General features: G+C 37.2%; 1 protein-coding gene across 6 annotated transcripts in view; it reads left to right on the forward strand.

The window, feature by feature from the left end:
- ntng1a (netrin g1a) overlaps nt 1–25,190 on the forward strand; it is a 183,985-nt gene that overhangs the window by 88,525 nt on the left and 70,270 nt on the right. For all 6 annotated transcript variants that reach the window (XM_028434940.1, XM_028434938.1, XM_028434943.1 and 3 more), the window contains exon 3: nt 5,985–6,628. In XM_028434940.1, the coding sequence (XP_028290741.1) occupies nt 5,985–6,628 (644 nt within the window). The remainder of the gene's footprint in view (nt 1–5,984; nt 6,629–25,190) is intronic.

Below are 25,190 nucleotides of genomic sequence, written 5' to 3' on the forward strand. Positions count from 1 at the left end.
AATGAACACACACACACACCAGTGAGCAGAATAACTGTAATCGCGTAATTGATAATTAATTTCAACCATGACATAATTATAATTGTAATTTACCAAAAAATATGTTGAAAAAAATGTGAAAAACACCCACATTTCAAAGGCAAGGCATAACAAATGGAAACGTAGATTTTTTTTCTGAGATAAGGCCGTCATATAAGATCATAAAAACTAGTTAAAATATGATGAGGAAACTCAAACTGGGGTTAAAATAAAGTAAAAATAATAATAATAAATCAGTTTTGTATAGCGCTTTACAAAGAAAACTCAAAGACGGTTTACAGCGAGCAGAAAAAATTATTAAAAAAACCCCCAAATTTCAGAGGTAAAACTTATAAATGTAAAAAATGTATTTTTTATGTATTTTGCATTTTATTTTTTTTTTTCATTTTACTGTATTTTACATGGGTCAAACTGACCCGTTATCATAAGAGATGCTAACAGAAAGCTAACACAAGAGGAAGGTTGTGTTTTATGAGGTTATTTATTAAATACGCAGTAATTGTGATTAATTGATTTCAAACTTTAATGTTTAGGAATGTAATTGTAATTGACTTTCAGGGGGGGAAAAAATTATAATTGTAATTTTAATCGAAATTTGAAAAAAATGATCCACCGTCATCGTTATTGAGTTGTAATTGAAGACGTAAAGAGCTTATTTTAACTTGTTTTTATGAGATTATTGAGCAGACATGGGCAACAGATATGGGCCATCAGTCTAAGTTTGTATTTGCCCCAAATTAAATGCACAAAATGACTCAGAAAACACCCCAAATAACAGAAATATACATGAAGAAATGGCAAAATACACTGAAAAAAGCAAAAAAATAAAAAAATACAATTAAAAAAGCAAAAATACACTAAATGAATATACAAAATTACAGAAAGTTTAAAACTTAAAAAATATTCAAAACGACAACAAAAATATGCACATTTACTCCTTTCCGTGTCAAATGTGTGTACTTTTGTTGTTGTTTTGTATTTTTGTGTGTTTTAGGGTCAATTTTGTTGTCATTTTGGGTTATCAGAGTAATTTTTTTGTTGTTTTGTGACTTGAAAAAACGCTAAATTACAAAAAAAATACGACAAAAAGTACGACGAAAATAAACAAGATGAATACAAGTTAAAAACTAAAAAGAAAAACATTCAAAACGGCAAACAAAATAGGCAATAATACTCCTGCCCGTGAGCACACACTCGCTCCCTGTTGTAAGTTGTGATCTCACTGCCTGACAATGGCTAATAGTGGCTAATAAAGGCCAATAATCAGATCAAGGCTCTGCGTTAAGGGACGGGTCAAATGTGTTTCTGTTCAACACCAATTTGCCGTGACCTCTTTAATAATGTGTGATGGCCGCCGCCGCCGCCCGCCCCCGTACTCGCCACTTATCACTCTGCAATTACAACAACATCCACTGCCATTACAGCAGAGATACAGCCTGATACGACCAAACATTGCATTCATTTAGATATAGTAGAAAGTGTCACTCATTGATTCCACATGCTCACACACACTCAGCGTTTTATTCATACTCAACATTTTATTCACACTCAGCATTTTATTCACACTGATCTTCATAAAGGCAGTATTTTGGGTTTGGGAGGAAAGCAGAAGAGACACTAATGAAAGGCTTTTAACCTGTGTGTGTGTGTGTGTGTGTGTGTGTGTGTGTGTGTGTGTGTGTGTGTGTGTGTGTGTGTGTGTGTGTGTGTGTGTGTGTGTGTGTGTGTGTGTGTGTGTGTGTGTGTGTGTGTGTGTGTGTGTGTGTGTCAGACCGTGCTTCCTGAAATTAACACAATGTACTTTACAAACTAAATTTAGCATAATATGGGACACATAATTGCTAATAGACATTGTGGAGACTTTAAAACACAACTTTTATCACAGCACGGCCACAAACATGTGATTGTATCTGATCACATGATCAACATTCGTCTCAGAATTTAGAAAAAAAACAGGGCAAAAAACATTTTTTTGCATTTTTATTGGTGTACGTTTTAGTTGTTTTGTTTATTTCTGATTTTTTTATGTTTTTAGAGTAATTTTTTGTGTTTTTGTTGCCTATTTTTCAGTAAGTTTGTGTATCTTGTCTTTTACATTAGATTTCTCTCATTTAGTGTATGTTTTGTTTTTGTGTATGTATTTTTTGTCATTTTGCATGTTTTAGAAGTCAGTTTATCGGTTTGTGAATTTATTGTTTTTTATTTTCATTTTATGTGTTTGAATCGTTTTGTGTATTTTTGTTGTTGTTTTGTGTGTTTTAGACCTTTTCTGTATTGTTTTTAATGTGTGTATGGTTTTGGGTTTTCAAAGTCATGTTTGCGAAATTTTGTTGTTGATTTGTAAATTTTTTGTGTATTTATTTGTCGTTTTGTTAATTTTTCTTTCATTTTGTGTATTTTTCTGTCATTTTGTGTATCTTGTCTTTTAGGTTTTTGTCATTTTGTGTATTTTGTTTCCTTGTGTATGTATTTTTTTATTTATTTTTTTTGTCATTTTGCATGTTTAAGGAGTCACTTCATTGTTTTGTGCATTTTTTTTTTTTCATTTCATGTGTTTGACTCATTTTGTGTATTTTTGTTGTCATTTTGTGTGTTTTAGACTTTATCTTCTGTCCTTTTGTGTATTGTCTTTCATTTTGTGTGCATGGTTTTGGGTTTTTAAAATCATTTTTGCGAAAGTTTGTTGTCGATTTGTCTATTTTTCTGTGTTTTAGAGTGATTGTGTATGAAACTCAGCTCCTGTTTTGGGTTCCTGTGGCTTGTCTCTTTTCACTGTTGTATTTTATAATTACATCCGTTTTCATTCTTGTTTTACTTACTTAATTTACAGTTGTGCTGTTGTTTGTATTTATTGTGTACAGCACTTTGTGCCAGCTGTGGTTGCCTTAAAGGGCTCTATAAATAAAATTGAGTTGAGTTATTTGTCCTTTCGTTTATTTTTCTTTAGTTTTGTGTATTTTTATTGTTATTGTGTGTTTTTGCAGTCATTGTGCACATTCACACTAAATTGTGACCCATGTGTGCAGTGGATCAATGCATTACAAGACACTAATAATAATAATAATATTAATAATGCATTGGATATTATATAGCACTTTATCATAGACACTCAAAGCTCTTTACATAGTTAAGGCATTATTCTTTCACTCCACACTTAGTGGCGGTAAGCTACTAATGTAGCCACAGATGACCTGGGGCAGACTGACAGAAGCGAGGCTACCATAGTGCACCATCAGCCCCTCCAACCACCACCAACACTCACTCACACACTGCATTCAGACTAAGCAATGTGGGTGAAGTGCCTTGCCAAAGGACACAATGACAGATACCACCTGGAATTCTCAGTGGTCTCCATCCAACTATTAACCAGAGCCAGACCTGCTTAGCTTCAGAGATCTAATGATATTAGCAAAGACTCTGGTATTTTGCTCAGTATTACATTTTACATATTTAACTTTTGAATGGAATGAACAAAATAAAGGAAGCATTAATGTACATGATTTAAGGGCATTCATTTAAAATGAGAGCTTAGAATTATCACTGTATGAATAACAGTTATAAATCCATATCTTTAGTGAGTAATGCATGTTTGTTTGGATTCTGTCACTCACTCAGTCACTGCTTTTGTCTGTCCCTGGATGGATGGATGGATGGATAGATGGATGAAAAGATAGATGGATAGATGGATGATGGATGGATGGGTGAAAGAATGGATGGATGGATGGATAGATGGATGAAAGGATGGATGGGTGAAAGAATGGATGGATGGATGGATGATGGATAGATGGATGAAAAGATAGATGGATGGATGGATGAATGGATGAAAGAATGGATGGATGGATGGATGGATGGATTAAAGGATGAAAGGATGGACGGATGGATGGATGGATGGATGGATGGATGGATGGATTGTTGTATTAAAGGATGAAAGGATGGATGGGTGAATGGATGGATGGATGAAAGGATGAAAGGATGGATGGATGAATGGATGGATGGAACACACTGTACCCACACCGGTATAGTACTGCTGCATGCCAAGTGTTTCTCAGACACCACCAGAGGATGCGTAACTGTCTCGGGCTGTGACTTGCTGCACATCTGTCTGAGAACACACCAGTGCCAGATGTTGCACTTAACGACACATCGAACCCGTGAAATCATCCACCCTCTCTCCCTCCGCCCTCACCACATAGCCCCGCCCTCTGTCTAGAGCTAGAAAGAAGGAGCGTTTAGAACAGGGCTTTCTTAACCTTGGGGTCGTATAATTTTTGAACAATTTGAGCCCATTTTTGCTTGTTTTTACTCTTTTTCTGCAACAACACCAAACTTGTCATATTGTAACCTATTTTCAACACTTTTTCTTGCCATATTTTTGCTACATTTAATGTATTTTTGCTACATTACTCACATTTCTGACACTTCTCCATCACATTTCAATGCCTTTTCTGCATAATTTTTACACTTTCAAGACATTTTCAACACTTTCAAACCCTTTCCACCACTTTTCCACCTAATGTCACATATGTTGAGCCATTATTGTCACTTTTAACCATATGTCATGCTTATTTTTTCCAATGTAACCACATTCATAATTTGTCATGCCCATTATTTGCCAGTTTAAAATAATTGTTCCAATATTGAGACTTACCACTTTTTCTGTCTGTTTTTGTCCACTCTAATTTGCAACTTTTAACCAATTTCTGTGGTTTTTAAAATCCAATTTCACCACCTTTTCCACCATTTTTGTTCACTTTTAAATCATTTTATTTCTGATTAAAACAAGGATTTCCATCTTTAAGATGACTAATAATAATAATAGACATTCCTGGATAACAGTGGATATTATTCAGATGAATAAATAAATGTGGTTATCACAGATTAATAAACAATAGATCATCATTTTGCTGACTTTATGGATGGAACCCAAAAATCTCTCCCCTTTATTCCCCCTTATAGATGACCCTGTCTCCACATGACTGTTCTTCAATGTTCATGTCTGTGTTCAACCACCTTCAGCTACAGTGGGGGTCCCTGCTCTCTGGAACCTTTATTTTGGGCGTCGTGGTTGAGAACCATTGCTTTAGAAGACACTAATAGGCCTTCTTAACTGTTAGAAAGCTTCACTGAAACCTGTTCATTGTCACTTAGCTTTGGAGGACGAGTAGAGCTTATTATGCGAATGTGGCTCGTTGCATCTCAGCTTTATCAGACAGTCTCACACCAACAAAGTGCTCCTCACAGACAACTAATGAAGGAGGGGATTATCTTGTCGTGATAAATTTGAGCTGGAAGCACTTGAAAGGTCCTCCTTTGAAGGAGCAAAGAGGAGCGAGAACAGACGCAGGATTGAAACAGGTCAAACATGCACTCGTTAATGTTCGCTGAGTTTGTTCGGATGATAAAAAAAGACGATTTGGTGTTAGTCCACGTTCACTGGCTGATGTTTTATGAATTAAAGTGCAGGTTACTAGTACTTTGTAACGGTCTGTGATGATTGAGCAGATGAAGTTAGTCGTTTTATGAAGTTAATCTTACATTATTTTTAGATCACTTTGTGAAAATCTGTGTTATTTTCTGTCAAAAGTCTAAAAACAAGATCAAATCTCCTGTTTTCCAGATATTGGCAGTGATCTGAATCAATGATCAATGGTACCATGATCATTGATTCATTGATTCATAGAAGGCAATAAAATGAATATGGTGCATACTAATGTTTTTTGTTAGATTTAGATCTTTTAATAAGTACATTTCAAAGATTTTAGGCCAAACTTGAAAAACAGTGGAGGATCCCTTTGAAGAATATGAAACATGAAAAGCTCTGCCCACAGATACTGCAGTCACAGAGTGGAGAGGCTAACAGAGCCAAAAGCTGATAATGAAGTGATCAAACGTCTGTTCTTATCTGGAAACACTCCTCATTGTCTATTCTTCTCTGCTCTGTCTAGGAAAACCCCTACATGTGTAATAATGAATGTGATGCCAGCACTGAGGAACTAGCCCACCCTCCGAAGCTCATGTTTGACACTGAGGGACGCAACCCCACCACCTTCTGGCAGTCCTCGTCCTGGAAAAAGTACCCCAAAGCGCTGCTGGTCAACATCACCCTGTCCTGGAACAAAACCATTGAGCTGACGGATGACATCGTGCTGACGTTTGAGTCAGGCCGACCCGAGCAGATGGTTCTGGAGAAGTCTCTGGATTACGGACGCAGCTGGCAGCCGTACCAGTTCTACGCCACGGACTGCCTGGACGCGTTCACCATGGAGCCAAAGACGGTGCAGGACCTGACCCAGCACACCCTGTTGGACATCATCTGCACCGAGGAGTACTCACGGGGCTACGTGTGGAAGTACGACAAGACGGTTCGCTTTGAGATCAAGGACCGCTTCGCCCTGTTTGCTGGGCCGCGGCTCCACAACATGGCCTCGCTTTACGGCCAACTGGACACCACCAAGAACCTGAGGGACTTCTTCACCATAACCGACCTGAGAGTCCGACTGCTGCGCCCTGCCACGGGCGCCACCATGGTGGACGAAAACAACCTGTCCAGATACTTCTACGCCATCTCCGACATCAAAGTCCAGGGCAGGTAAGAACTAAACTTCACTGCTCTTGGCTTCTGCCAATGACTGTGAACACTTTATCAGTCACACCACATGTTCTCCTACTTTGTAACAGTGACTTTATAAATAATCGTGCCAATCTTTTCAATGTAAGCCATATTTAGATTAAGATAATAAGGTAAGGGAAATGGCAACATGTACACAACATGATAATCAAGACAACGTTATAGCACATTTATGATGTGTAATGCACCAAGAAATGGTGCAACCAACAAATAAACTCTTATTATATTTCACATTTCCATTTGCCAACTTGAAGCCGAAACCACAAATTTGATTTGTCATTCATCTTCATTTGAAGAAACAAATACTTGGCTTGGGCAACATAACGAAATTCAAGAATTACCGAGATTTTCGTTTGGTGATATAGAAAATGTAATATCACCTATAACAATATATATATATATATATATATATATATATATATATATTTTTTTTTTTTAATTTATTGCTTATTTTATATTAAAATACGTGTTTTAGGAGTCACTGCTTTTGCTACTTCTTAGGGTGCTTTCACGGTGTGTATCACCTTGGTTTGGTTTGTGTTCAGAGCAAAACTTCTGATCTGTTACTGTTCCTGTAACCAGTTCCATGAGCTAACCAGTTGAGGGGCCGTTACTGGAGTAGAGACTTCTCTAGGCATAGACACAGAAACCTGAAGACGAGGCTCTCATCTATGGGTCAAAGCCAGAGCTGTAGAGTTCCCACAAACTTCTTCCTTTTCCGTTGTTCTTTACCAACATTCAACAACGGAGCAGCAACAAGTTGTCCTGCTTTTGGTGGTTTTAAAGCCGGGTTTTAGTGCCATCGCTTGTAGTCCTGACCACCCACAATGCAGTGCATTCTACATCATCTCTGATGTACTTCCTGTTTTTAGTCTGAGCACTGTTGTGTTCACAGTCAACCTAATCGCTCAAAACTTCAATTCGAAACGCTCAGAAATGTTGGTCCATATTGCCCCGCCTAAAAAATACTCATTTTAAATTCATCATTTTGTAAGTTTGTATGGTCTACATGTGACTCTCGGTCTAAATTTGTGTGGCCCCCAAAATAAATGCACAAAATAACTGCGTGAACACACAAAATGACAACAAAAGTAGACAAAATCACAAATTCAGGACAATAAGGACAATAACAACAACCAAATAAATGTAAAATATAGAAAAAGGAAACATAATGATAAATACTCAAAAATGACTCTAAAAACACAATCTGGCAAAATGACAGGAAAATATATACTGTAATGTACAAAATATATAAAGCTCAAAACTTGCATGTCGTTTTGTGTGTTTTTGTAGCTGTTTTGTGCTTTTATTGTCGATTTGTGCATTTTTGTTGCTGTTGGAGTCATTTTTCTGTATTTCATTTATTTTCCTTTCATTTTGTGCGTTTCTGGAGTCATTATGTATATTTGTGTTTTTGTTGTGTGGGTTTTGTAGCAGTTCTGTGCAGTTTATGAACCATTTTGTGCATTTTTGTTGTTGTTTTGTGCAGTTTATGAGTCATTTTGTTTATTTTGTAGTCAAATAAGGAATTGTAATGAATGAATTGAATGAACAAACATAATGAATTTTGTAACACTTAACTTTGAAGCATAGGTGATAGTAAGGATGAACTTTTTGGGTGTTTTTGTTAGAATATTTTTGAGGCAAAGCTACAGACAGTGAAGAGAAGAGAGATGTGTTTCCCGTTAACCATTCTTTCCAATTAGTAGCGGTGGATCAATAATGATGTACACGCTGAAGCAGTCGCTCACTGGTATTTTAGACGTAGCATTTTAACTGACGCTGTAATTGGTGTTTGCTTTGCAGAATCCATGAAGGGTCACGTGACTGTAAACAAGAAACCGTTACATTTTTTGCCCTTTCTAGTGTTTTTCTCTCATTTCTTGTGCTTTTGGAGTCATTTTGTGCATTTACTTAGGGAATCACACTAAATGAGTTTAGTTTGTTATTCATGTCTCAGTGGGACACAGTCTTTAGTAAATCACATCAACAGATGGGAATGAGTGTGTGGGAATATACAAGGGAAGTTTTAATTACACTTGTTTTTCTAGTCACACATGACTTGTTCTGCTGAGGTGCAGAGAAGCAGAACTTCACCACAGTTTAAGGAGAACACGTACGATAGTACAAGTGTCGGAGTTAGACTGTAAAGACGTAGCTTACGACATCCTGTCTTTGCCTGAAGATACAAAGCAGCATCTTATTCAGTCACAGACACAGTGTCAGTGAAACACTAAGGCAGGGGTCTGCAATCTGCGGCTCTGGAGCCTCATGTGGCTTCTTGACTCTTTTGCAATGGCCCCCTATAGCTTTAAGAAAAATACTGAAATAAATAATTGCTATTTTCTTGTAGAGGGTCTTAATGATTAATGACATTGACACCAAATGAAATCACAATATAACAATTTGTCAATCTAACTCTGGCACTTTCCTACTTCACCTCCTCCAACATTTAAAGACCATCAACTTTCCTACACCTGTGGTTAACCTTAAGTTTGAAATCCCTGTAAGATAACTAAATCAACTAAAAGACTATTCTGGAAGAACATAGAGGTATTAATTGTGTGGGAAACAGATTCATTTAACTGCCAACATGCTGGCTAGATATGCATGCTTGATATGTGGCATGAAATTGGCAATTAGCATGTGTTGACCAACCTGATCATGTGTTATTTTTGTGTAGCCCTTCAAATACATTAACTAAAAAAAAAAAAAAAAAAAACTTTCTTTACATAACATTATTTGATATACATTTAACTGTATATAATTTTATGCACTATATTGTCTTCATGAACAGAGTATTTTCTTGGCCGGAAGGACTTTAATCCAGGTGAGAAAAGGTTGCAGACCGCTGCACTAAGGGAGTCACTCAGGGAAACAGTAAGGGAAACACTGAGGGAAACACTAAGGGAAACACTGGTTGACTAGTTCAGGGGTCCTTCCCCATTTTGGGGTCGCGAAACACTGGGAGAGGGTCCCTAGATGCCTATAAGAAACTAAGAATATTTTTTTTCATAATTTGAGCTCATTTTTGCTTCTTTTACTTTTTTTTCTGCGACTACACCAAACTTGCCATATTTTAACCTATTTTCATCACTTCTTCTTGCCATATTTTTACTGCTTTTAATATATTTTTGCTACATTTCTCCCATTTCTGTCACTTCTACATCACATTTCAGTGCCTTTTCTGCACATTTTTTCCACTTTCAAGACATTTTCAGCACTTATAAACCCTTTCCACCATTTTTCCACCTAATGTCACTTGTGTTGACCATTTATTGTCACTTTTAACCTCTTTTCAACAAACCTCATGTTTATTTTTGCCAATTTAACCACAATCACGATTTGCCACTTCAAACTAATTGTTAAACTACTTTTTAAATGCCATTACCCCAACACCCTCTCCCCTCAATTCTGCCACTGTTAAGCCAATATTGACACTTTGAACCATTTTTCTGTCTGTTTTTGTCCACTCTAATTTTAAACTTAACCAATTCCTGTGACTTTCAAAATTTTGTTGTCCTTTTGTGCATTTCTCTGTTGTCTTGTTGACAATCTGCAAGTTTTAGTTGTCAAATTGTGTGTTTTTTGTCATTTTGTAAGTTTTTGTTGTTTTGCGTGGTTTTTCGAAAAATGTTGCCTCTATTTTTTGTATTTTTGTGAAATTTTTGTTGACATTTTGTATGTTTTTGGAGTCATTTTGTGAATGTTTTTTGTCTCATTTTGTGTGTTTTTAGGGTCATTTGCGTATTTTGTTGAGGATGTATTTTTATGTCCGTTTATGTGTTTGTGTATGTTTTGAAGTCATTTAGTAATTTCTTTCTTCCATTTTGTTTATCTAATGTAATTTTTCTTGTTATTTTGTGTAATTTGTTAACCATTTGTGTATTTTTTTGTCATATTCTGAAATGTTGTGCTTGTTCACATTTTGTGATTTTCTTTTCAGGTATTTATTCTATCTTCTGTTATTGTGTGTGTTTTTAGGGTCACTGTGTATTTTTGTTGACTTTTTGTAAATTTTTCTGTGATCTTGTTGAGATTATGTTTTTGTCGTCATTATGTGTGTTTTTGGAGCCATTTTGTGGTATTTGCTTTGGCCCTCGATCTGACTTTGTGGGAGTCGGTTCCGTTATTGGGAGCTGATTTATTAAAATATTTTCAGGCACACTTTATATAATACTGTATATATATATATATGTATATATATATAATTATTGTAGAACTCTGTTTTAATTTAAATATAAATAAAATGTAAAGATTTCTAAAGAAAAAGTCTTGAAAATGCTTCCAAAGAAGGACACAGAGCACTAAAAGAGAAAATCAAAGCTAGTCTTTAGCAGGCTGAATCTTCTGGAGCTTTAATTACACTGTATTGATCATGGGGGGGGGGCATGCTGAGTAAAGAGGAATAGACACTTGGAAAGATTGGAGGCTGAAGTTACAGTAAAACCTGTTTCAAGAAAAAAAAAGACTCAGCATAATTATTCCTAAGACAGACGCAAGATAATTAGAAAAGCCTCTCCATGTTTTTTTTTTTCTTTTCACTGCTGATATAGACACACACACACACACACACACACACACAGTGTCACATTCATTTTAGTCACCAGCTCGTCTGCACTGTTCACATCCATTTCACATCGCCACGCCTGCTTTCATTTCAAATTCCCTGCATCGATTTTCCTCCACATGTGCCTTTATTCTGCTCCTACTCACTAATCAGCTGTAATGGAGTGGTCATGCATCATCGTCAGGCTTCACTGGGAATACTGGTTACAGACACCAACGCATCCTCTCTCTGTTTCTGCTCCTATGTTCTTCTCACTGTGTTTCTCCTCTATATATACAGTAGTTTTCATTCTGATGCATTTATTCCAGTTATTGTCACTAAAAAAACTTAGTCGATGACAACTATGACGTAGATTTTAAGTCGACAAAATCAACATTGAATGAGAGAAGACCAGAGCTTAATTTGGGCTGGATCCTGTTGGAGCAAGATGTGGCACCTCCCAGATTATGACCGGCACTTATTTAATAGGATCCAGCACCTTTTTTTTTTTTTCCCCAGCACCTTCTTTGCTTTTAGGTGTTTACATTTTATTTTGAAGTATTACATTTGCACAGCTGGGGTCATTTATTGAGTTGAAATGACTGGAATTTTCATTGTACACACAAAATTAAATGTAAAACTGAGCGCGAGTAAGGAAGAGAGGGAAAAGACAGGCCACGCCCACTCTATACATAAATTGTGATTTTCTGCAAAAATTGTGTCTTGTCAGCTTGGAAGACAGTAAAAATGGCTAACAAAAACAAAAATAGGCAGTTGGATTTAAAAGTTAATAAGTGAAGCTAAGCTTGAGGTAAATTAGTCCAGGATTGTTTCTGTGAAAATCAGGAGACGCGTTATATTTTCATTTTCTGCTGTGCTACAGGTTCAATAGAGGAGTTATGGGTGTAAACATTTGTAAATATTTTGTTTTTGTGTTCTAAATTAGCGGTGATTTTGCGCTGTCCTTGGTGCTGAAACATGGCAGAGAGAGAGAGAGATGATATGCTCCGTAACGGGCCATTGATTCATCATTCTTTTATTAAACATTTAGGTTAGTTAGTTGTTTGTGCTGTTTTGTGACATTTTGGTCTTACTGCCAGAACAACACGTGACGTTTGTTCCAGGACTTGATGATTTACAAATCAAGCACTGAAGGACAGTGACGTGCCGTAACCACTAGGGTTGGGTAGGCACGTTGCAAATCGAGACCACCAATGACAATTTCATGTTTCTGCTGTCAAGTGTTAATTCAATTCAAATCAACTTTATTTGTATAAAGAAATTTCCAACAAAGTCATCTCAATGCGCTTTTCAAAATATAAAATTCATAATAAGAAAGAAAAAAATCCAACAAGATCCACATGAACAAGTGTTTAGCCATCTAACAAAATCAACATCATAAACACCATTAAAGAAACATAAACAATTATTTAATATAGCCTCCATACTCCCCCAACAAGATACTGTATATCTCATGACACGGCAGCGCATCCGTTGTTTGTATTGGAAACACGGAGAAAAAGACAACAACAACGATTCGGAACAGCCTCAGTGAGGAGCATCCACAAAGTCAATCCTTCCTTTTGTTCAATTCACTGTGAAAAGTATGAAACATGTTCTGACCTTATCTTTGCTGAAGCTCTGGTAGCTCAGGTGTTGGTCTCCATCTTTTAAAAGTTTTTCCTCAAAAAAAAGTTTCTCTATCATCTCTAGCGCTGTCATCTTGACTGTAGTGTTTTCCCCCCACTAGCTAGAGAACGTAGCTGCAGCGGTCACATGGGATCAATTCACTAATGTACTGTGAATGTACGTATAGCATTTAGCATAGCACGGTTACGTCCAAAGGCAGCTCTCTACGCTGCCTTTGGACGTAAATGGTTATCATCTTGGGGAACTGATTGCACATACGCAAACACAGGAAAAACACGCTATGGGAAAAGAGGCAGAGCAGCCGTGTGCTTTTGGGAGGGGGCGTGGCCTCCTCCTGCCTGACAACGGAGTGAGATGGCAGCCATTCCAGGAAATAGCGCTGTTTAGCAATTTGGGGAATGACACGCACAAAATACTGACACTTTTAAACTTATAGGTATTGTAGGCTATTGGAAATGGAAAAATAAATAATTTATAAATAAAACAAATAATCAAAATATCAATTCAGCCTTGTAGGCAATGCCTACCTTGCCTACCCTGACTGCACGTCACTGCCTGTTAACTAGATCTTAATTTTAATAAACAAGTGTACAAGTGGTGGTAAACCTTTCCTTATGTGCAGAGCTTAAGTTTTCACTTTTAGGTGTTTAATTAAATGTTAAGGTATTATATTGTTGAAAGGGTTAAATCACTGGAAATTTCATTGTAAACACAAAATTTAATGTAAACACAGCACCAATGTGAGGAAGAGAGAGGAAAGCCACGCCCTCACGCTATGAAGGGGATTTTGCGCAAAATTAGTTTGTCTGTCAGTGCTGAAGACGGTAGAAAATGGCTAGAAACGAGCTTTTTTTAAGCCAATAAGTGAAGCTAAGCCTGAAGTAAAGGTTGTTTCTGTGGAAATCGCGGAGGAGAGCAGCAGCAGCAGTACTTAGCACAGTAGCAGTTAGCTTAGCGATTAGCACAGTAGCAGTGAGCTTAGCGACTAGCAGCACAGTAGCAGTTAGCTTAGCGATTAGCAGCACCTGTGTAAAAGTTTGTAAGTATTTGTGGCTTTTTGTGTTCTGAAAGTTTAGTGACCTTTGTGAAACACGGTCGATTTGACAGCTGTCACTCAGAGTGAGAGACGGATGCTCTTATTGTCCTATTGTGCTTCTTTAACGCTGATTGGTTGGTTGTAGTCACGTGATATTATTGACCCATTTAGTTAGCAAAAGGTGCTTTAAAAATATATATTCTGTGACATTTTTGTCTCGCTCTTAGTGCTGGAACAACACCCAGCGTTTGCTCCAGGACCTGATGACTTACAAATTAAGCAGTGCTTATGTGTTAGGAAGTGGCTCTAAATACATTTATCTGTTATTCTTACTAATCCTGATCAGGCTCAGGAAGTAATGGAGGCTTTTCAGCTCCTTCGTGGAGTAGGTCAGAGGTCACTGAACACTTACCTATCCATGGAGTGATGATTATTATCAACTAGTGCAGTGCCCGAACGGAAGTATGTATTGCCATAGAAAAGTGGGAGTTTCAATAGCTTTTTCATGGATGGCCAGGGTTTTTGAAGGTGGGACGTCATCACTGTAGAGGTAGGACTGATCACATCGTCAATGTTGAGGTAGGACTGATGACATCATCACTGAGTCTGTCAACTCAGATGGTGAGGGTGGGGCATCCAGACAAATCCCATGTTGCACACCCTTGAACCAAGCAGTAGCCATGTTGAAACTGTCAGGTCAGTCTTATCCTAATTCTTCACAGATATTTGAGGAACACACACACACACGCACGCCTTGCTTTTATAGAGAGATGATGACATCTTAACTTCAGATATAGAGATGAATTACATACAGCGCAGATAATATAACACAAACACATCTAAATGTGAGATAAAAGAAGAGTTTCAGCCTTGTCCCACAGTGCACAGGTCACTGTAGCGATAGCCAATCAGTGAGTGATGCTCCATGCTAATGTCTCTGAAGGAGGAACAAACAAGGGGTCACACACACACTGCTTGGTTTGCCTGTTGTCGACAGATAATCTATTACTGCTAATTTCACGTTTCCACTTCCTTCTCCTTGAATAAGTCATTCCACTATCCCCCCTAAATGTAGCCCCGCCCCCTAATCCCCTTTCTGTCTGCGACGCCCTGAGCTTGTATTTACCTGCTCTGCATTATTTTTCCCCATCAGCACTGTTCATTAGTCACTGTGAGGCAGAACGCAGCATTTGTTCCGTTACCATCTGTTAGTGTCCAAACCATGTGTTGCTTCATGGCTGTGATCACATGACCCCCAAAGTCCAGCACAGACCAGATCAGCTAAGGGAGATATTTTAAGAGTCAAATGTGAGATTCACAACAAAGTGCCAGAATTTTATGAACAGCTGTCTAACATTGTGCAGCTCGTCCATCTCACTAATGTGTGCCCCTGTACTTAAAGCTGCAGTATGTAAGTTTATGTAAGTGGCATAATTTGGTCAAAAATCTATAATAATATTTGGCATATTGTAATCCAAAGTGTTCTGAGTGGGCAGTGAATCTTTTCTCCTTCTCCTGGCCCTGTAAATTAAGTTAAGAAATCCAGGAGTGTGACGCTGGATGTCAGCCAATCAGAGACACGTGTGCTCCATAAGCTGTTTTGAGCATTACTATTGGCTGCTCGACTGAAATCAGGTACGTTCACGTACCATTGATAATAAAATTGTAATGGACGACATTCCAGCAGAAGTTTTGATTGGCAAAAGTCCGTTCCACGTCACAAGTCACAAGGTCATGAGTCGTCGTCTTTCCTCAAACACACGAGGAGTTTTGGTCGTAAATATTGAACAAGTTTATTATTTATGACGCGTTTCAGAGCAGATTAGCAGAATAAATTCACTCTGAACAAACCTCAGAGCACCAGATCATCTTAGAGAATGTTCCTATAAGACAGAAGATCTGGAGTTTACCATCCATATATAAATACTGTAAGATAATATGCCCTTTAAGGCAATAAATAATAAAACCACATCTTTACTGTTACTGAACTCTACAAATCTGCTGAAAATTGGCCGTTTTAATCCTTTATTGTTTGTTTTTCTCAGACTTATTTAAAAGTCTCGTGAATTTCTATTTACTGTGAGCACGTCTGGGTTTTTCCATCTAAATGTATTTAAAATGTTTGTTTTATTTTTCAGTTCTAAATTCAATGTTCAGCAGAAAAGGGTTTATGAACTGTGTTAGATTAAAACCATCCTCCTCTGAACCCCTGCTGTCTGTTTCCACCTCACCTCTTGTTTATTCCTTTGTTCACTTCAAAAACCCTGCCTCTGCTGCTCTGATTGGCTGTACCTCTACCTCTCTACCTGGAACGCTCTACAGAGGTAGAACGTACGTGCACAATAGTTTATGAACTGATGACCCAGACTTTTAATCGTGCCTCTTCCTTTTGAAGTGAGCTCTTACTTTAAAAGATGTTTTATATTTGTTTAAAGCACTGATCCAGGTTTACATCAGACTCTGGGGGGAAAGCTGAACTTCTTACAGATGTACTAACATCCTATTGGCAGCTTAGGAGAAAGAATCCAGGAGAAGTTTGAGTCTCTTTGACATCATTAAGGCTTTTTTACTGACCTTCAGAGGATTACTCCGCGGCTTGCTTTGTTCCTTTCTTCCATGGTTACCTGTTACCAGGTTACCAGGTTATCGCTTTCCTTTCTTTGCCTATTCTTTGCTACCAGACGGTATTCACATTCGTGTGTGCACATGTAGAATGAGATGAGTTATAAACGTGATGTGCAGCGACACGCTACATCTGGTTGAAGCTACACTGTTCAGATCGCCTGTATTAAATTGACAGTGTTGCTGATGTATATGTTTCTGGTTTATTCAGATTAAGAAGAGAGTTTAAACAACCCGTGGATGCCTGGAAGTCCCTTTTGTGTCCAAGGGTGCAACAATTATTAATTTCAATTCAATTCAACTTTATTTGTATAGCGCAAAATACAACAAAGTCATCCCAATGCGCTTATCAAAATATAAAATTTATAATAAGAAAGAAAAAACCCAACAAGATTCACATGAACAAGTATTTAGCGACAGTGGGAAGAAACAACCACCTTTTAACAAGAAAGAAATCTCCATTACAACCAGGTTCAGAGGTGGCAGCCATCTGCGTCGACTGGTTGGGGTTAGTGGACAGAAGCTTCTCGACACCTGAAATAGAGAAGAGAGAGAAGGGCGAGGAGAAGGCACTGACTGCAGAAAAACATGATACAGTATTATCAAGTCAGCCTGCCTTGGCCTTGGACCTCACTCCCAGTGGACTAGTCAACACGTATTATAAAGATGACGAATATCTTCTTGTTTATTGGTAAACTAACAGCGACTCCAAGGTCCGTAAATGCGACCGTTCACAGACGAACTCATGTCCGCTCTAGCGATTAGATTATGTTATGATTCAGTACTGATTAAAAAAGGAATAAACCACAGAAAAACTCCCCTACGTTGCTGAAAACGGAGCGTAGGAGGCGTAATTGCTCTGTAGAGAAGCAAAATTACAACATCAGGGGCCTCTACTCTCAACAACGCTGGCAAGAGCCCTGAGTTCACATCCCAACAATCCTAGAGCGGTTAATGTGCTCGTTTGCTAGGATGGTCGGTGGCGTTTGTTGCGGTACGAACACTCAAACCAAGTCTAGAATGGATCAGGCAGGAGATCACAGAGTCCGTTTAAAACAAACACTCCAAAGCATTTCCAATATAAGTCTAGAGCTGTGCTAAATTTGTTCCGTGCAACGTCGATAAAAGGTTTCGCACACATTTCAGATGAACTTCTCTTATAAGGTATTTCACTGGTGACAAATTGAATGGTGCTTTCATATGAACCTCTTCGATTCGCACCAGGCTTCGTTTCTTCGGATAGTTTGGTCCATTTGCATTGGTGTGAAAGCTTAGTCAAAGTCTGGTACGGGCCAAACAAGCAAAGTCTGGTCCTCTGTAACGTTTGGGTCTCGTTCGCCTCAAGTAAAGCCTGGTGCGGTTTTTCTGATGTGAGAAAGCAAATATAGGAAGTGGGACCAAAAACAGGATGTGACGTTCCAACACAAACGTCATGAAGACAAGGAAACACAAACAAACAGGACGAACTATAAACATCAGGAACTCAAAGATTTGGCTCTGCTTCATTTTTTGTGACCAAAGTGTTATTTCTTCTTCTTTGTCTGAGTGATGACAATAATTTACTCAGACGAAGAAGACGGCGAAAATATTTTGTCCAATAGGCAAGTGACCGGTTTGCCCGCATGACAAGCAGTGTGAAAGTGAACCAGACCAAATTAAAAAGTAACGATAGCTATGTATTCATTACCCTTGGAAATGCGCAAAATCTAAATAGCGCAATGAAACTAGTAATGGAATTTCACCTCAAATATCGCTAAAAAGTTTTTACACTTTAATGAGGAGGAATTTCAGACGTTTCAATATCAAAATGTGTCGTCAACGCGCTATGGAAACACTTTTTCCGCAAATACGCGTCACAGAATGTGACGTACATGGTCACATGACCACTTCTCTCAGAGTAAACATGGCGTGGCACGTGTAAACAGAAGGAGACTGGGACATTTCTAAGCATTATGCTTTAAAATGATTAGTGCCACATTAGACGTGACACAACAAAAGAATACAGAGTGTTATAAGGAGGTACTGAGCGTCTGTTTTTCTGCAACAAAGTCTTGCATAATGAGATCTTGCAGGAGTTAAGAGGCTCCTACCCAAAACAAAGTTTAATGAAACACATTCAAAGTGCAATTATACTTTGTTGAAATTTAGAAATATCGCTTTTATTTTGCAAAAATCTGTCATGGAACCCCAGTTAATGTTGCAGATTCACCGCCTGAACCGTACCCATCAAAACTTTGTATTTTTTACGTCATATGCTAGTCTGTAATTTATGTTTGTTATATGATTTTCGAGATATAGATGGATGTACATATATTGTTACTGTAGTTTCTATCAGTTCTGGCCGATGTTTTTATTCCAATCACAGCAGGTTTTTCAGACCAACCGATGCTTCTTATAGATTTTATTTGTCCTAACAGGAGCTTTCTCGTCTTGGTGAAGTTTACTAGCAGGAGTACATCTTAATAAATGTTTGCTGACATGAAGTCAATCATAGAGCCTGACCTTGGTAGCAGACTAGATCTATTCCTCACTCAGTGTGAAGCCTCCTACACAGCTGATAGTGTTTCAGTCGACTAAGGAGTTTCATGCTTAACTACAATTAATGATCGTTCAACTGTTTCCTGTAATTGGTTTCACACATGACTACATAAATACCAACAAAATCTCATTTTATTACATGTGTAGGAGCTAAAACGCTACGTTGGGTCTTATTCAAATCTTCTAAATTAAACATTCCCACTGTATTTAATACTGATTTATCCCGTGGTTGCTTTGCGTTTATTATTTAGCTTTTTCAAACAGTTACGCAAGTACGTTTTCATGTCGAGCCAGCTGTCAGGATGTGTTCTTATCGGAGCAGCTTTAATATAGAACCTCCCCCTCTGCCCTTTCCAATTAATTGGAGGTTAGCAGCTGCAACAAAAAAAAAAACTCCTAGAGCAACGCACATGGGAACCATGTAGGTAAGGAAAAATAGGTAAACACAGTGAGATAAAGGATGAACATGATGTAGAGATCACATCAATAGTATATAGTCATCTTAAAGCTATAAATCAGAAATGAAATGGGTTAAAAGTAACCAGAAAAGGTGGTGTAATGGGATTCTAAAAACCACAGAAATTGGTTAAACGTTGCAAATTAGTTGGCAAAAACAGACAGGGTTCAAATTGTCAATATTAGAACAATTAGTTTAAACTGGCAAATAATGGGCATGACAAATGGTGAATGTGGTTAGATTGGCAAAAATAAGCATGAAATATGGCGAAAAGAGGTTAAAAGTGACAATAATGGGTCAACATATGTGACATTAGGTGGAAAAGTGGTAGAAAGGGTTTTTAAGTGCTGAAAATGTCTTGAAAGTGGAAAAAATGTGCAGAAAATGCATTGAAATGTGATGGAGAAGTGTCATAAATGGGACTAATGTAGCAAAAATGCATTAAAAGGAGCAAAAGTACAGCAAGAAAAAGTGATTTAAATAGGTGAAAATATAGATAGTTTGGTGTAGCTGCAGAAAAAAGGGTAAAAATAAGCAAAAATAGGCTCAAATTGTTCAGAAAATATTCTGTCTTGAAGACATCTAGCGACTCCCTCCCAGTGGCTCGCGCCCCCTAATGTAGTCCTGACCTTAGGGTGGGACCCCCTGATATACAGTACAGCAGACATAGACAACTGGTGGTGTGGCCCCAATCTAATTTTGAGCGGCCTCCAAAGTAAATGCTAGTGTTGTGTTCAAGACCACACTATCAGAGACCAGAATGCACCAAGACCAAGACAAAACATTTTTTTTCAATTTAAAAAAATATATAAATAAATAAAATTATGATAAGGTTTGAGAGTTAAATAACATTCTCTCTTTAATTTTAGTTTATTTTAAATACATTTGACGGAGAAAAAATGTGCCTGCAAAAAATTAACTAAAATATTAAAACTACTACTGCTACTGATAAATTCACAATTATTCTACATATTTGAAAACAAGATTTTTATGTCAGCTGAATGTACAGCAAGTGTTTAAAAGCATTTCTGCCAAGAAATAACATGGCTTGTCACCTACACACCGCAGAGTGTTTCCTCTTTGTTTGGGTTGGGCATCGTTGGGATTTTAACAATTCTGATTCCAACAGTTCTTGTTGGAATCAGTTATTATTATTCTGGATACAGTGGAAACAGAAACTATAAAAAATAGTGATATTGTGAACCTATATATATTATAGGGAATATATTATATACAAATATGTAATTGGAGTCTAAAGCCACAAAAAAACACCACTTTAAAAATAAAATAGAATAATATAAGACCTCTTTACAGTTATTTGAGTCCAGGCGATGACATGCTGGTGACGACATAATCCAAGGTGGCGGCGGCCCAGACTACAGCCGACACTATGTAATAAAAGCCTTAAAAGACATGGATATAATGAAAAGAGTGGATGGACAGAGGCATAAACATGCAGACTTTCATACGGACACACACAGACTTATTAAACACAAGGAAAATCCTGAGTGCGGGCAGCCCGAGTCTGAGACAAGACCGAGACCTTTAAAATTTGGTCTCGAGACCAAGACCGTTCTCGACTACTACAACACTAGTAAATGCACAAAATAAAAACACACAAAAGACATGTAAAATTATCAAAATATCTCCAAAAACACCATGATTATAAAAAATACACTAAAATAAAATGTAAAAAAAAACACAAAATAAGAACATAAATATACAAAATGACAATAAATTACACAAAAATAACATAAATACAACAAAACAAGAACCGAAATACACGAAAAATAAAATACTAAAACTCGTCTCTGTCTTCCATTTGTCCGTTGGAAATACTTTTTTTAAACCCACACCATTCGTGAGATCTAAAGAATGTCTTAAGATCCTCATAGATTAATTAAAAATATCTTTCATATTCAGATTGTGATTTAATACATTCTGCTTTAATGATATATTGAACGTATTTCACGCGTCTAATTGAATTTACACCTATTGTGCTCTTGGGCTCCCAGCTGACACTTTCACACATGATCACACATATTGTATTCCTACGCCTGTGTCACACATATATATGTGCCGACATACATCTGCCTTTTATTCCTGCAACATTTCACATTTTACACTCAAAATTATTCTGCTCCACTTTACACTTCTACCTTGCCTCGAGAACGAGATCTCACCCTGAGAATTCAACAGTTACTGCATTGATTCTTTTAAATGTTTCTATCTTTAGCATTCTGATATCGCCCTGTACTCCTCCTTACAGTAAAGGACTGATCTAGGTTTTCTGCTGTCAAAGGGACTTAGATTTTAGTTTGAAAATCTTTATTTGTGCATTAATGATAAATGTGTGACTTTACATCTATTCAAATATTAAGTATATTGAGTATAAATTGAATGAAGTGATAAGTCGACATCAAAACCCTAAAGCAGAGGTGCAACTTCCCCACAGCGGGGGCCACAAAAATGTGTTTGTTTGATCGAAGGGCCACATTATCAACAATATCAGCATTCAGAATAATAAATGAGTTTTTATAGTTATTCTGTGTGCTTTTTGTGCATTTCTGTTGTCCTGTTGTGTATGTTTCCTGTAAAATATGTTTTTTGGAGTCAAATTGTGTATTTCTGTTGTCGTTTTGCTTGTTTGTTAGTACTGTGGGTTTGCAGTGTAATTTTTTGTCTACTTAAGTTTTCATTTTCTGTAAGTTTGTGTATTGCTGTTGTTGTTTTGTTCATTTTTGTAGTAGTTTTGTGTGTTTTTTGCAGTATTTTCTGTGTTTTTCTTGTCTTTTACTGTCTTTTCCTGCAATGTTGTAATTCTTTTTTTTTTTTTATGTATTTTTGCTTTTGTATTTTTCTGTCATTTTGCATGTTTACTTTGGGGGCCGCATAAAATTAGACCGAGGGCCATATATGGCCCCAGAGCTGCCAGTTTCCCATTTCTGCCCTAAAGGCTGATGTTTGATGGCGACAGGGGGCGTGTTCAGCCTGACTGAACTATCAAGTTGGCCACACCCAGAAATAACTCATAAAGACACATCAAAGCGATCAGCAGACGACTCTGAGGAAGACAGACAGTTGACAGTCAAAACATGTCTGGAGATCAAAGCAAATGGTGAAAATGGTTTATAAGTGCTGAGAAATGTTGAAATGTGAGAGACAAGTGGCAAAAATGGGTGCAATGTGGCAAAATTCATTAAATAAAGCTAAAATATAGCAAGAAAAAGTGATAAAAGTATGTTCAATTATGACAAGTTTGGTGTAGTTGCAGAAAATGGCCAAACATTGTGTAAAAGATAAAATGGGTTTTTAAAAACCACAGAAATTGCTTAATAGTTGCAAATTAGAGTGGGCAAAAACGGATAGAAAAAGTTGTAAAAAGGGTTCAAAGTGTCATTATTGAAACAATGAGTTTAAACTGGCAAATAAAGGGCATGACAAATGGTGAATGTGGTTAAATTGGCAAAAAATAGTTAGCAACAATAATGGGTCAACATATGACATTAGATGGAAAAGTGGTAGAAAGGGTTTATAAGTGCTGAACATGTCTTGAAAGTGGGAAAAATGTGCAGAAATGGGAGTAAAATGTAGCAAAAATGCATGAAAAGGGGCAAAAATATGGCCATAAAAAGTGATGAAAACAGGTTAAAAAATGGAACGTTTGGTGTCGTTGCAGAAAAAGGGTAAAAATGATCAAAGATGGGCTCAAATTGTGCAAAAAATATGACTAGTTTCTTGAAGGAATCTGGCGACCCCTCCCAGATTATCCTCACAGCCGTATCTATTTTACATGTTGTCTATCAATCATTATGAACGTCAGCAAAGCCTTTTCTCTCATCCACACACACGCAGACATTTCAAACATCATCCTTGACATTTGTCACTGATAATGATGATACTTTCAGTTTTTGTAGCATTCTATTTGTCATTAAACATGGTTTGAAATGTGACTTATTGTGCAGGTAAATGGTTCTCTGGTGCTTTTCTATCTTTTCCACATTCAACATTCATGTCGTGACTCATTTCATTAATGGAGACGTCTTCTTCCTGACAGGATTCATGACTAATCCCTGCATTGACCTCTCCTTCAATCACATCCCTAACACACGATTGATGATGATGATGATGATGATGATGATGATGATTCTGCAGGTGAAGTTACCAATGCTCGCATGGGGAGAAGAAGCGTTTATAAAAAAAAAACAACCATAAACCACTCCAACTGGTCTCTGAGCTGATTCAAGGCCTCAGCTAAACCTCACTGTGAATTAATGTGCATTGTAAGCATGCAAATAGTGCTGTGTCAGCACTCTTGAGTAATTCAGATTTAATTGGAGATGTTTTTTTGGGTGATGAATACGAGGGTGATTGTGAGCCTCTGCGGTGCCATTGTTTCTGGGACGAAAAAAAAAAAAAAAGCACCTCTTTGACTCGTTTGTTTCTTTGCTTTAATGATTTTTATATATTTCAATTTAATCAGATCAGAGGTTCTCAACCATGTGGTCAGGACCCCATTTGGGGTTTGCTTATTTTTACCCTTTTTCTGCAACTACACCAAACTTGTCATATTTAAGTCTATTTTTATCACTTTTTCTTGCCATATTTTGCTCCTTTTAATGCATTTTTGCTACTTTACTCCCATTTCTGACACATCTACATCACATTTCAAAGCCTTTTCTGCACATTTTCACATTTTCAGCACGTATAAACCCTTTCCACCACTTTTCCACCTATTGTCGCATATGTTGACCTATTATTGTCGCTTTTAACCTCTTTTCACCACAATTAATGATTGTTTTTTGCCAATTTAACCACATTCACGACTTGTTATGGACATCATTTGCCAGTTTAAACTCATCTTTCCTACTTTTTAAATTACATTACTCTATTTCTGTAGCGTTCAAGCCAATTTTGACATTTGAACCCTTTTTACCACTTCTTTTGTTTATGCATTTTTGCTACATTACTCCCATTTCTGACACATTTCAATGCCTTCTCGAAACATTTTTTCCACTTTCAAGACATTTTCAGCACTTATAAATCCTTTCCACCATTTTTCCACCTAATGTCACATATGTTGACCCATTATTATCACTTTTAACCTCTTTTCACCAGATTTCATGCTCATTTATTCCAATTTAACCACAATCACCATTTGTCATGCCCATAATTTGCTAGTCTAAACTAATATTTGTCCATTAAAAAAGATTAAAAAGCTTTCCCAGTGTTTAAGAAAGTCTCAGGAATCTTTGTATAGATTTACTTTCTCATGTGGGACACATTGAATGCTTTAATACAGAGGTTCTCAACCTTGACGTCAGGAACCCATTTAGGGTCGCAAAACGCCTTCAAGAAACTAACAATATTTTCTGAACAATTTGAGCCCATTTTTGCTTAATTTTTACCCTTTTTCTGCAACTGCACCAAACTTGCCATATTTTAACCTATTTTCATCACTTTTTCTTGCCACATTTTTGCTCCTTTTAATGCATTTTTGCTAAATTACTCCCATTTCTGACACCTTTCTGCACATTTTTAGCACTTGGAAACCCTTTTCACTACTTTTCCACCCAATGACACATATGTTGACCCATTATTGTCACTTATAACCTCTTTTCACCACAATTAATGATTATTATTGCCAATTTAACCTTATCCACGACTTGTC

The sequence above is a fragment of the Gouania willdenowi genome, chromosome 20 (genome assembly GCF_900634775.1).
Source record: "Gouania willdenowi chromosome 20, fGouWil2.1, whole genome shotgun sequence".
Lineage (NCBI taxonomy): Eukaryota > Metazoa > Chordata > Actinopteri > Blenniiformes > Gobiesocidae > Gouania > Gouania willdenowi.